The sequence below is a fragment of the Nothoprocta perdicaria genome, unplaced genomic scaffold (genome assembly GCF_003342845.1).
Source record: "Nothoprocta perdicaria isolate Ctin4 unplaced genomic scaffold, notPer1 scaffold_117, whole genome shotgun sequence".
Classification (NCBI taxonomy): domain Eukaryota; kingdom Metazoa; phylum Chordata; class Aves; order Tinamiformes; family Tinamidae; genus Nothoprocta; species Nothoprocta perdicaria.
This window is the reverse complement of record NW_020454283.1, coordinates 1,368,150-1,381,762: the sequence shown is the minus strand read 5'-3', so window position 1 is coordinate 1,381,762 and position 13,613 is coordinate 1,368,150. Positions and strand designations below refer to the sequence as shown.

At 51.9% G+C, this 13,613-nt stretch overlaps 1 protein-coding gene across 1 annotated transcript in view; it reads left to right on the top strand.

Moving 5' to 3' along the window:
* Nucleotides 1-2: 2 nt before the first annotated feature.
* The window catches only part of IFFO2 (intermediate filament family orphan 2), a gene marked incomplete at its 5' end in the record, with an annotated part of 28,727 nt that continues 15,116 nt past the window's right edge, over nucleotides 3-13,613 (top strand). Inside the window, one exon of the mRNA XM_026053573.1 lies at nucleotides 3-385. Within this exon, the coding sequence (XP_025909358.1) occupies nucleotides 3-385 (383 nt within the window). The remainder of the gene's footprint in view (nucleotides 386-13,613) is intronic.

The window sequence follows — 13,613 nt, the reverse complement described above, 5'->3', positions numbered from 1 at the left end:
TGCGGTTCCGCTGCTTCCTGGCCAAGGTGCACGAGCTGGAGCGGCGCAACCGCCTCCTGGAGAAGCAGCTGGCGGGGCTGCAGAGCGAGCGCGAGCGCCGCCTGCGCTACAAGAGCCTGGGACGCGAGCAGGCCGTGCAGACGGACGGGCCCGGCGCCGCCGCCGCCGCCGCGCCGCCCTGCAGCCGCCTGCCCGGCACCATCTGGAGCTACACGCAGGTGCGGCGCACGGGCGGCGGCGGCCTCGAGACCCTGCAGGGCCCCGGCGTCTCCTGGCTGCACCCGGACGGCGTCGGCGTCCAGATCGACACCATCACGCCCGAGATCCGCGCGCTCTACAACGTGCTGGCCAAGGTGAAGCGCGAGCGCGACGACTACAAGAGAAAGTGAGTGCGGGGCTGGGGCGGGGGGGGGACACGGAGAAAGCCGCGGCCGGGGCCCCCCCGGCGCTTCGGGACCCCCCCGGGGGGCTGAGGGCGCCCCGCGCTCGGGAGCGGCAGCCCCGGGCCTGCGGGGATCGGGAAAGCCGAAGACACCCCGCGAGCCTTTCCAGCAGCGCGGCGTCCATCCGTGAACGTTTCTGTTAAGATTGCGCTAAATTCCACGGCTTCTTCTTTTTTTTTTTTCTTTTTTTTTTTTTTTTTCCTGCCATCCGGGAGCAGCGGATGGCTCGCGGAGCCGGCGCGCCTGCCAGCGCTCCCGAATTAGCTCAGTGCTGCAATATTTGGGTTGCAAATACTGCAGGGGGAAGCTCGGCCTTCCCAGAGGTTTCCTGGCGTTTATACTTAAAAAAAAAAAAATAAAAAAAGGCCATCCCCACAAAGCAGTAATTTGAGCAATTCCCGCAGACCTCCTTCACCCCCTGTTTTTCCCTCAGCTCCTTGTGCAGCCCTGGCTTTTCCTTTCCCCGGCGGGAGGCTCTGTCTCCAGCGGCTCCGGCTCTGCTCGCCCGCCATGGCAGTGACGGATGGAGACGGTGGCCGCAGGAGCGGGGAGCTCCCGCCACCGCTCCGGTGTCGCCGCCTCTGCCTTGAATGGCCCCGCTCGTTTATTGCTCTGCAGAAATGAGGAATTAATTAATAGGCCCGTGCTCCCCTCCCTGGAGGCAGCCTCGGCTGCGCATCCCGATGCCTCCCGCATCCCGGTGCCTCCCGCACGGTGCCATCAAGCTGCAGTGTGTGCCCTGTGTCTATGTCTCCCTGCTTGTGCATTCCCTGGCCTAGGCACGTTTCCTGCATGGGTTTTTGCTGGACAAGTCCTGTTTTTCCCAGCGTCTTTGTGCACCGGTCAAGCGCCGCTTCCAGTGCATCATCTTGAAGCCGGCGTGTCCTGGTTTCCGAGCCTAAGGCCGTGCCTGGCCGGGTGTGTGAAAGGGAGGGCTGTTTTGGTGCAGGCGGCGCCGCGGGGGGGTTTGTAGTGGTACCGAGGAGATGGGCCTGGTGGCACCGAGAGCATCACCCAGCTCCATTTCCTCTGGTCATCACGTGGCCTGCGCAGGAGCTCTGTCACTAGCAACTGGGGACATTTCCTTTTCTAGGGTTATTCTCTCTTTCCTTTCTTTCCCCCTTGCGTAAGAGGCTCTCGAGGTGGGCCGAGGTCAGGGTTTTCTCCTCGTGTGTGGTTAATGCTGTCTCGTGGGCAGCAAACCCATGGGGTTTTTTGGTTTTAACCCATTGGGTTAAACTCAAAAAAGCTGCTTGCACAGTTCTGCTTGTGGACATTGTATAACCCCCATGGATTTACGGCAGGGTAGGGACTAAGATGGCCATAGGCAACTACAAAAGCTTGTTTTGGATGCCCTTCCTTTTCTGAGAAACAGGTTTTCTCCTAATGCTTGGAGATAAGACTTGGTTAATATATAATAACACACATCGCTCTTATCGTGCTTTATCTGGGGTTTCCTTCTCGCTAAATCGATGGTGTCGGGCGGTTGCCCGGCTTTCCCGCCTGGGGTTGTGGATGGGGGTGCCGTGTGGATGGGGTTGTGACTGGAGGTGCCGGGATGTTCCCAAGACAACGTTGCTGCAGCCTTTAGGCAATAAAAGCTGCAGCTCGTCACCAATATTCGTTCTTTCACAAAAACCTGTGCTCGGGTTAAAGCCGTTCCTGTGCTTATAAATGGCTCCTCTGTTAGGGAAACACATTCACCTTCTTTGTTTTGTCCCGCAAATGGTTTTTCTCCTACTCGGATCATATTTTAACCACATTCTGCTTATGCCCGAGGTGCAGATGAGAAGAGTCCTCCTGAAGAGCCTCGCAGCAGTTTAAACCAAACTTACTCTTAAACAAATCCCATTAATTTATGGCAATGGAGCAGAGCCCCCAATCTTTTTCTTCCTTCGCTCTGGTGTCTTTCCCGTTGTGCTGGTGGGGGCTGCCCCTGGTTTTCCAGTGTGATTCCAGCCACCCCTGCAAGGAGCCGGGCGGGCGGCCGTGTCCAGACCAAGCTTAGCTGATCCGGACACCCTGCCTGCCACATGTCGGGCACCCCTCTTTCCAGCGGGGCCTTAGCTCTTACTAGTGCCTGACCTGGAAATAATTGTTTTGCCTCAGGATGGTCTTTCCGTGGAAGAGGAAAAAAGCCCACTCGAAACAGAGATTATCTTAAATTTGCTGCAGCTGGACGGGACAAAGATGGTCATTGTCAGAGGCGGCGCGTGTCCAAACCAGGCGGCCCTCGCTGTTTAAGGAAGGGGACTTAATAAAGACGTACTTTAGACGATCCCTGCAGGAATGTCTGAAACCGGTTAAAGCTAAAATATCAGTGGTAACTGGATGCAAATGTTGCCTGCAGCCCCACTGGAAGCAACTTTTCTAGGCACGGAGAGGCTGTCATGGGCCGCTCGCCTGCCCTCTGCGTTGCAATGGTTAGAGGCGGTAATAAAGCGCTCGCTGTGTACAGACATATACTTTTAATTCTGCTCTTTCTACTTCTTGCCTCTTGAAGCCGTAGCTGGGTTGCAATGTGGCTTTTCCCCGGGCTTATTTAGTTGTCCCTATTCCCAAAGCGGTTCCCGTCCTGATCCTGGAGAGGAAGGTCTGAGGTTAAATGTTTGCTCTCTGAAACTGGGTATTCAGCGTCGAGCCCGTATTTACTTGCAGTTCCTTTGTGGGTAAGGAAGGAAATTGCCTAATGTGGAAAAAATCTTGTCAATATAATAATAATAATAATAATAAAAAATCTTTATAGTTGGAGAGTTGAATCCCATGGAGCTGTGAAAATTAAGCACCTAAGGAATGTTTAAGTGCTAAACACATTTTTTTTCCTTAAATCATGCCACCTTTCTCTCTTCAAAGATGATGCTCTCATGATTTACGTGACTTTCTGGGGTACTCTTAATAAATCTTTAACTCTTTTCAAAAAAAAATTTGATTGTAGAAAAGGCGGAGAACTTTTGGAAAGGGAAGAGCTTGCTTCCCTTTGAGCCTTCTTTTTAATAGTGCTCTGTATTCTCAGTGGGATGGGAGCTGTGCTTAGTGAAATAGTGAAGCAGATGGGTTAAGCTTTGCTTAACCTGCCTTGTGGAACAGTGAAGCACATGGGTTAAGCTTTGCTTAACCTGCCTTGTGGTGGGAGCGACTAGAGAGGGCCAAGATGCTATGTCTGATTTGGGACTGTTTTCTAAACTACACAAGGGAACTGGTTATCCTGAACTTCATCTTCCTTTTGCTGCTAATTCCAAATCTTGATTAAAATAATGAATCCACGGTCAAACTGAGCTGGCTCCGGTGGGTACAAGGTCTGGAATCTACCTCTGGATTCCAGCAGTGACTCATGAAGGGGAAGGCAATAAAACCCCAAACTTGCAAAGTGGAGCTTAAGAACTAGGTCCGTCTATGGGAGAGGAGCAAAATCCCCAAATATCTCTGATTTTAAACCCAAATAGTCTCCGAGGCTCCGTGCAGTGCAAGGCTGAGGAGAAACCAAACGCAGAATCCAGTTCTTTAGTTCTTTCCTCCTCGTGCGCAGCGACTGCGGGGAGACGGCCCCGGTCCCGCTCCTGTGCGTGCGGTTTTGTGGCCGTGCTCTCCTGGGACACCTTTATTTTCTGCAATTTGACTTTTTTTTAGATATATTTTAGCTTTGAGAGTATTGGATGATGTTCTTTAAATCAGCACCTTTGTTCCTGTCCAGCCTCTGCCTCGCGGCTCCTCCGCAGCCTCTTCCAGGTGGGTTTCCCGGCCGGCCACCTCCGTCACGGCTCCCGTTGCTGCTGTTTGCAGTGGGGCTCCAGGTTGCATCCTCAATCCGATGCCACTTTTAGTGGGTTGTCCCTGAATTTGCACAAAAACACAGTTGAAAGCAAAATGGGGCATTTCGGCCTAAAATCCACCTAACTTCGCTAATCCCCCGATACCACAGATAAGCCAAAGATTTTGATTTTCCCAAATCGAATTGCTTCACAGATCTGCAGGGAAACAGAGAGGCTTTTGCAAAGAGAGAAACTTAACTGTCCCATGGACAATAATCAGCTTTGCATTATCAGTAGATGGGTGCGCCCATCTAGCATGTTGCAAACTGCTTTTTGCTTGTGCAAAAAGTGAAAATTAAGAGTTGTTGAAAGACATTATGGCTTGCATTAACAAGAGCAATGCTAGCCAGGAGGAACTGAATGTCGTTGTTGGTGTGTGTGTATAAATAAATATATATATATATACACACATATATATTTTTTTCCCCCCAACTAGTTGTACATTTGATGCAAAAATACAGAGAAGAGCTAACTTGCAAATTTGTGGATTTCTATCAGCTTGTCACAATAGCTCTTTAATGCAGGGAATGCAGGTCTGGAAGGAAAGGAGGCATGTGCAGTTTTATTGGACTCCCCATTACCCTGAAACACAGTGTTTTCAGCCCATCCGGTGACTGATGCTGGAAGGAGACATCAAAGGGATCCTGGCTCCATATTTATCCCAAATCAGGGGTTTTGATGGAAAATGCCCTCCCGCCTCTGGATTTTTACAGGGAAAATTGGGCTTCTTGCCTCTGAGGAGGAAAACAGATGATGTTGCTCCCTGGGAAGGAAAAAGGAACAAAACCCTTTCCCATGTGAGGAAGAACAGACTTCAGATTGAGCAGGCTCGTTCCTTTTCAGCCAAAGAAGTCGATTCCTGGCAAGTAAAATCTCACTAAGAGAAATACTAGGTGGTGATGTAATTTTTACATAATTCTGCAAAATAGCAGGGATTTGTTAATAGTGAGTTGCACTTGGAATAGCGCAGGAGTTCAAATAGGTATTGTTACTAAAACCAGCACACAAAAAAAAAAAAAAAGAAAAAAAAAATCCCCCTCACAAGCGTCTAAACCCCTAAAACCTCCTCATTTCCTCCGTGACTTTGGAATAAAGCCTCGGCTGTTTGGCAGCGCTGGGCAGCTTGGGCTCCCTGTTCTAACCCTGAATCGCTTCCCAAGCGAACAATGCCGGCTCCTGTGCTCGCCTGTTCCTTTCATCCCTGCGGCTCTGGAAGCGCTTGTTTAAAGAGAGGGAGAGACGGGAGCGCTGAGCGGAATGCTTTGAGTGCGCAGGAAAACACATTTTTCCCCTGTTAATCTGTATTCTTAGCCCCATGGAGAACAACTGGTTGCCAGTGGGAGCCCGGCTTGTGCAGGTGACCGACGTGAGGCCGGGCGCACGGGCAGTCCTGGCAGCAGCGGCGCCACGCGGGGCCTTTCCCGGCCTCCGTCCCTCACGGAGGTGCTGTCTCAGGAAGGACTCTGTGGAGGTTCCCAATAATTGGCATAAAACCCTCGACTCCAGTCGAGCTCGGGAGGAGCCGCCGCTGGACGGGGCTGCTCCCAGCCTCCCTGCTGCTTCAGTGCCCGCCGAGGCCGCTCTCGGGGCCACCGGATACTCTTCAAGCCCAGTCCCCGGAGCATCACTTCCATCCGGGCAACAGCAACGTGGCTGCGCAGCCGGTCTGCAGCAACCAGCCACCCTGATGAACTGGGAATGCCCATTCCCATGGCGATTCCCATCACCTCCTTGCGCAGGATCCCACTAAAGCAGCTTAACCGTGGAGTTATCCCTGCGAGGGCTCCGTGCGAGTGCAGTGCATTTCCTCACGCCTTGTGTGAGTCTCTGAAGATCAGTGGATTTCCTCCCATCTCCTAATACTTCCGGTTTTTAATTATTTGGTTTTAGGAGTGTTATTTTTATCTATAGCTGTATATTAAAATATAGATTTTACTTTACTTTTATCTCTGATATTGAATGTAGAAACTACACTTAAGCATACTTATCTTTGTAAAGATAACCCGATTCTCAAAACACAGATAAGATATAAAACCAGATGCAGCGGGGCGCTGCTTTTCACCTGCCAGCTGCATGTCTCAGGGGCCTTCCTCCCTCCTGAAAGCTGATAAGCGCTATCTCTTTTTTAAAAACCAGCCCCCTTAGTCTTTATCGAAGCTGCTCTGCCCGCGTTGGGGCAGGGATTAGGACAGGTTTCGGGCTCTTGGCTTTGAGGCTGGTTCCTCACAGATGGGGACAACAAGGAGATGAAGGTGACACCAGAGAAGGGGTAGCGGGACAGGGAGCTCTGCGGCTGCAGGTTGCAGTTACGTCTTGGCGTCTCTGTCCACGCAGTGGTGGCACCAAACGAGCAGGTTCCAGGGCTGCATCCAGCCCTATCTCCGCTTCCTTCCCGCGGAGGAGCCGTCGCCGTCCAGCATGGGAGCGCGTTGGGCTGAGCTGCTGATAGCCGGGTGGTTCAGCGAGCGAAAGGGGAGGCAAGCTGACTCACGAAATCAGTGTGACTCCGGTGGCTGTTACGAAAGAGGCTGTTAAAGTATCTGTGCCTTGAGGTTAGGGCAGGTGAGGTTCTAGCGGTCACGCTTAGCTGGTTTTACTTGGGTATTTCTTAACAGAAATGCCTCGATTTTCTCAAAATGGGTGGGAATCTTGCAAGTAGAGATGGTGTTTGCGCTTTAGAGCATTGCAGCAGGTCTCGAATAAAGCCCCATCTCTGCTGATGGTGCCTTTTTCGTCTTTTTTTTTTAAGGTTACTGACTAGCAAAGCGCCACGCATGTGCTGATTGGTCTGATGTCTTCCTGCAAGCCATCCTTTCTCGTGGTTTAATGGGATCCCTCCGGCTGTTGACCTCGGAGTCGAGGCAGGAGGAGCTTGAACTTGCTCTCCTGTGGATGGTTGGGCTCCATGCTGTCTTGCTGTGTAAACGCCTCTTTGGGGATGCTTTAGGTGGGAATCCAGCTACAATTGATGGAATCTGATAGAACTTGGTATGAAGACCACATTTAAGCCCTGCTGTAAGGACGATGAGTGTAACAGTGCCCGCAAATCCCTGCTCCTCCTGGATAGCAGGAGACCCGAATTACAAACCAAGCCATCTAGGTAGGGGTTCCCCTTGGTAGCCGATGGCCGGCAAGTCGGAAGGCGGTTCTAAGGAAGACCGAATCCTCACCCTACATGGCAAGATTTCCCGTGGTGGGAGCCGGGCCCGAGGGCTTCGCGACGGCCGGCGCGAGCGCGCCGCGTGCTCGTGCGCGCGCGCTGAGCTCAGGCGCTATTTTCGCTGGGCAGCCTCCGAGCTGGCACTCGGGAGCGCTCTCAGGAGGTGTTTATAGAGAGGAAACTCGTGCCACAGAAGTTTGCCTGGACTTTCCGACAGCTCAGTCTGAGCCCTAATTATGGCTTTAAATCTTCCCTGGGAGCGCGCCGCTCGTCTCCCCGGCCGCCAGGCTCTTGGCCGGGCGCCTGCGTTTTGCGCCTCCGCGGCAGCAGGAGGCAAGGAATTACAAGCGCAATGTCCAGAGCCCCATCAAAATGCAGATGTATTTTTAAAAATGGGATGAGGTGTTAGAACACACTCCTGTGATGCTTCCATAACATCACTGTGATGGCCAGAGCTAAGCAGAATGATATTTCTTGGTTGCAATAAGCATTTGTGCCTGGGTAGGTCTCAAACCACTCCTACTGCGTGCTCCTTTGCCCTTTATTTCTTCCTATTTCGTCCTCCCTGCAAATGCTCTCCTCCATGCCAGTAGTTTTATCCGCTCTTCAAATGTCTCCCGCGTTCTTCAGGGCAAAAAGGAAAAGCAAGGATGAAAGCTGGAGATGAAAGATGGAGGGAGCTCCCTTGTGGGAGACGTGGGTCCTCCCAGTGCCGATACCGTGGAGGTTGGCTGCGGCCTCCTGAGCTGCGGGCGCGTGGGGTGACGTGTGGGGTGACGTGTGGGGTGATGTGCAGGGCTGGGGCGCTCGGCTTCACTGGGGCTGGGGAGGCTCCTGCCAGCCCCTCGGCAGGACTAGCTGCTGCTTTATATCCCCCTCGAATGCCAGTGCGGGTGGCAATGTTTTTAAAGTGCTTTTATGTCTTCCGGCAGCACAAGCAAGTGATTTTGTGAAGGTAACAACACCTATTCTCTACTGGCTATTCCTTGAAGAGCTGGGATCTGCTACAGAGGAGTTTGCAGATTTTGATGGGTCACTTTATTGGTACAAGTTTTCTACAGATGTTCAAATATCTACTGTTTAGCACCAGTGGCGTTTGATTTTTAATGCTTCTTGTTCCCACTGGGGCGGGAGGGATGCGAATTCTGGGCCCTGTTGCCTGGGAGGCTTAAGGACCTTAAGTCGAAGAGCTCAAGTTTAGGTAAAGGGTTAAGAGAAGCGGGTGCCCCAGGGCAAAGGGAGCCAGGATGGGGCCCTCCTGCTTTGCAAAGCCCAGTGTGCCAAGTCTCGGTCTCTGGTTACATTTTAACATTGGTAGGCCTTGGAAAAAGTCATGGTTAAAGATGGGCAGCAGATAGTTCTGTTGGCTAGAAAAACAAAATAGCAAAACAAGTGTGCAGTGCACAACTGCTAGGGATTCCTTCTGAAATACTGAATACTCAAATTCTGAAATACTGCTGCTGCCTGTCTCAGATCTCCACAGAGGACCTATTAAAATGCACTGCGGGTGTGAGGCTCTCCATACACACACAGAAACCACCAAAAGCAGCTTATTCCCTTGTATTTATTTATTTTTTCCTGCCAGCATGGCCTCAGACTCCGGGGCGGGCGTGCTGGAGCCTATCTCCTACTGTTGAAATACTTCTGATTAAACTGAGAACATGAAGCAACTGCTAAGTCCCCCTAAGCAGGGCATGGGTTTGTTGTGGTTGTAGCATGAGTCGGCAACAAGGACCCCTTCCCTTGTGCAGCCCCGGTCCCCAGCGGAGCCTTGCAGCGTTCCCGGTGACCCCCTGACAAACATCCCTGCTCCCAAGCCGCATCAGGGACATCGGCCGTCCTGCTCTTGCAGGGCTGGGCAAAGGACCTGTTTTAAGATGTCCAAATCTTCCCCATCTCCTCAGTCCAGGATCCTCCCGTGCATCCCCGTGGCCTCATGAAGGAGCTGCAAAAGCAGCCAGGTAAATAAGCACTGGCAGTCGCTCCAGAGGGCTAAACGGGCACCCAGTTTTGCCGCTTGCAGGGAGAGGGATCAAGAGGCCAAGCAGGGCTTGTCCTGGCTCGTGGTGACTCTCCTGTTTGTCCCTCGCGTCGCTTTGGTGGCAACTGTCACTGAGCAGCGTTTCCTTTGCCGAGAAGGGCTGTTAGTCAGCAGCAGCGATTCACTGGCTGGAGGGCTGCAGGGATTTCCTGCAAGTGCCAGTGCCGACACTGCACGACCGCGTTCCTGAGCGCTCCCCATCCCGAACTCCAGCAGCCCATTGCTGGGCACAGTTGGGAAACGTATTTGTACACCTGATCAGCGCTGTTGCATGCGTGAAGTTCAGGTCTTGGCGCGAGGTTGCTTTGCATGGGAACTCCACGTTTGGCAGTTGGCTTGTGGCCGGCAGCCGTGCGCGGCAACGTGCGCTCCGCTTTGCAGATTGCCCAGCCCACTACCTGCCCTGAAACGAGTCACAATCGGTGCTTTTTTCTTCCTAGTTATGGCAAGAGTTTTGGAGAAATGCAGTGCTCTTTGTCTTGGATGTGTTGTCAGCTGTGCTTGGAGTATATGAAGACACATGTGTGTTTATGACTATATATCTGTATGTATATGAATGGATCATTAAAGGGGGGGAAAATATCATGGAAATGATCATTAAAATGGAAAGAGAACTGAGAGTATGAGCATTGTGCAAGAAATGCTTATATAACAGCTACCTATGCTACAATAAAATATTTACAAGGATGACTTCACCGTGCCTAGCTAAACCCAAATAGCTTTTTCTTAAAGCAGCCAAAATGTTGTGCTCTGATTCGCATCTTGTCGGAAGTGTCAGGCTGTCTGGACCTGTGCGCTGGGGGTTTTGGTGTAAGCGTTAGTAAATATTTGTTATTTAGACCTACTCATCCCCGTGCCCCGCGTGGGCTCTGTCTCGCTCCCGAATCCAAAGCCGATGTGCACAGTAGCCTGCCCAGTTTGGGCCTTCCAGACGGAGAAACTGCTGCAGGTTTCCAGGCCACAGAGGAGTCGCCGCTGGAAGCTCCTGCGGAATTCAGCAGGGATTGTTGTGTAGGGACAGAGGGAGGATATTCCCCTCCTCCCCAAGCAAAGCGAGCCCATAGGCCAGGCCCAAGGGCCTGCTTTTCCACAAGGCCCTTTTGTTCGCAGATGGAAAGGGCAGCTCCAGCTCCTGCAGAAAGGCAAGCAGCAATCTGGCTCTCCTGGCACTGCGCGGCCTCCCCTGCCCGGCTTGCTGCCTGTTACTGCTCTTGGCAGGTACCGCTTTGCAAAGCTGTCCTGTCCCGCTGGCAAGCAGCGGAGCATATGCAAAGAAGGGTCCGGTTTACCTTACGCATTATCATGGATTACGCTTAATCCTTGTTCCGGGTGCTCGCAGCCTGACCGCATCTTATCAGCCGGGGCAGCTGATAACTTACCAGGAACCCTTGCTGTTTGCAGTGGAGAAGGGCTGTATTCCTGTGAGCAAGCATGAGGAACGCTAGTGCTGAGAGGTGCTTTTAATTACGGTCTGATTCTGGAGCAAGGAGACTTCATAAATAAATGCCGAGCAGTCGGGGCCCTTTCGTGGCTTTGCTCCTTGCAGTCTGAAAGCTGCTCCGGGATGGTTCTGCTTTGGGCTCTAGCACTGCGTGACCCGCTTCCGTTCATTTCTGGAGGCTGTATCTCTGGCCGTCCTATTTAAATAATTTACATTACATTTACATTATTATTTACAATTATCTTTCCGCCATGGAACAGCCTGGTCAATGCTGGGCAGATTTGGGGTGTCTTGTGCTGGGCCTGATCTTTCTCCTTGGGTCAATATGAGCCGCGTTTTAGGGGAGTCAGGACCCAGAAAATGAGGCTGTGCAATAATGTGCTTTCCAATAGAAGAGAGTTGATTAATCTACTTAACACAACCGCTGGATCCACTGCTGTGGGATGACTTAAAATGAGGATTTTGACTATACCATAGGCAGGAGGGGAATGAAAGCCTTCCTTGCATGGTGTTTTACTTTTCCAGTTCGGAACTGAAAGGCGTTTGGAGTGCAAGTTGAATGAAACTCTTTGAATCAGGAGCAATTGAATAACGAAGTTAACCAATTAAGTTGATTATCTGAACTTGGTTTTGCTTAACTTTAAAGATGTTAAGTAAAAGCTTTATTTTAGTCTTAACCAAGTCTTAATAGATCATTTTTCCCATCCAATATTAGCTTAGCAGAAAATCGGATGTAAGCTTGCATTAAGAAATTAGCTTATTCGCAAATGCTGCTGCTTAGGAGAGCATTTGTAAGACCCTGTGCTTGAGGAACTTGCCTGGCCTATCCCAAAGACAGATGGTTCTGCTGTCGTGTGCCCTAGCTTCTTATTGAAAGAAATTAAATGTTACTTGATGGGCTCCACATAAAATGTATTAATTTAACGTGAGCGCCTGGTTCCATTAAAGCCTGGCTCCAACACAGCGGCTGCCGTGCTCTTGAGTGAAGTCATCTGCTGCAAGGAAGCATCTCCTTGCGGGAGTCCCGGAAGTCCTCGCTGGGAGCCGTCGCTTTCCCAAGCACAGGAGCATTCAGCACCTTGCTCTGGATGGGACAGGTCACCCAACTGCTCACGCTTGGGCTCTTCTTGCCCTTAAACACACCATTTGTTACGAGAGGAATTTTACAGCCTTATTCTAGAGCTGTGCGCTGCTTGTAACCGCATGCAGGCCTCTGAGCAGGGGCAATTCCTTGGGAAAGAGAGGCTGGAAGAGCTCCCGGGGCTGCAGAGTTGCGTCCTGGTGCCTGGGGACGATGGGCACCTGCAGGACGCCCCTGAGGATGGAAAAGCCCAGGTGAAAGCGAGGCCGCTGGAGCAGCCTCCCCTGGGGCTGGGCAAGGCCCTAGCAGCGCTTAAGCGTGCTGGGAGCCCCGCCTAACCCCATCACTAACCCCTAACCGAATAGTTACCAGTGCTGTGCGCTGGGGAGCACCAAAGGGGAGAGATGAAAGGTCAGTTTTGTATGTGGGGCGTCTTCTGATGAGCTGCCTGGATAAGCCTTGCTGCCCCTTTTGTGCAAGGGCAAATGCCCATCGCCAGAGATGCGGTACTTGCTGAAAGCTCACCTGACCTGTCGGTTAAACAACGTTTAAAACATTTTTCCTTACGGGAAAAGCACTGAGGAGGTTGCCAGACTTGGAAAGGAGCTTGCACGGAGCAAGGAAGCAAACCGAAGCGGGCAAGATTTATTAAAGTGGGATTCCTAAAGCAGCAAGAATGCCGAGTTGTTGACTGATATGTCAGCTTAACAAAACACAAGGCAGCCTCACAGAGCTGCGTGGTTTTGTTTTTGTTTTCATGAAATCCATCCTGAACGATGGGATTTTGCCGAGCTAATGAGAACCTGCAGACAGCGATTGCAGTTGGCAACCCGCAGTTGCCTCCTGGTGTCTAGGGCAGGTTAGTGGGATGATAGCTGTAGATTCCTCCCTTAATTAAGAAACACCATTTGATAACGGGCAAACTGCTAGGGACTGAGGCAGCACCAGGGTTTTAATGTAGTAAAGATCTCTTCACGTCTTTCCCAAAGTCTTGCATATGAAGTGGTCTTATCCCAAGCTACCCAAATATGTTCCTCTCGAACAAAGTGCTCTGTCAGAATTTTGTCTTTTTCCTAATTATGGGATTAGCCTCCGATTTTTGTTTTTATGTATTTATTTTTCTATGGGAACGCAAGCACGGGCCATTAAGTGGATTGGAATGAAGCGGGCCCGTAATAACCGGCGTTAGAGCCTGCAGTGCTGACAGGTACCAGCGAGGGCTGCGTGGGGATTAGCGGGCGAGTCGGTGCACGAAGCCGCGCGGTGACTCAGCCCAGCGCGGCATCCTCCTCCTGCCCTGAGCTCTGCCTTGGCGCCCAGGGCCGGCCTAAACACGGCCTGGGCGTCCAAAGGAGCCGAAACCACGCGGGATGAGAGAGAGCGCGCCCCAAAACGCCCCCGCGCCGAGCGGCTGCGGCGCCAGAGCCTTCGGGCAGCGCCGGGGCTGCGAGGACTTGATCCCGCCGCGCTGCCGTTTCCACCACCGCCTCTGCAGGCGCCGAGCATCAAAGAGCAGGGTTGAGAGGTTCCACATGAAAGCCAGGAGCAGGGCTTGGTGCATCTCATACCAAGAGGCCCTCGTGGTGTCCTAGCACCAAAGAGCGGGGTTGAGAGGTTCCACATGAAAGCCATGAGCAG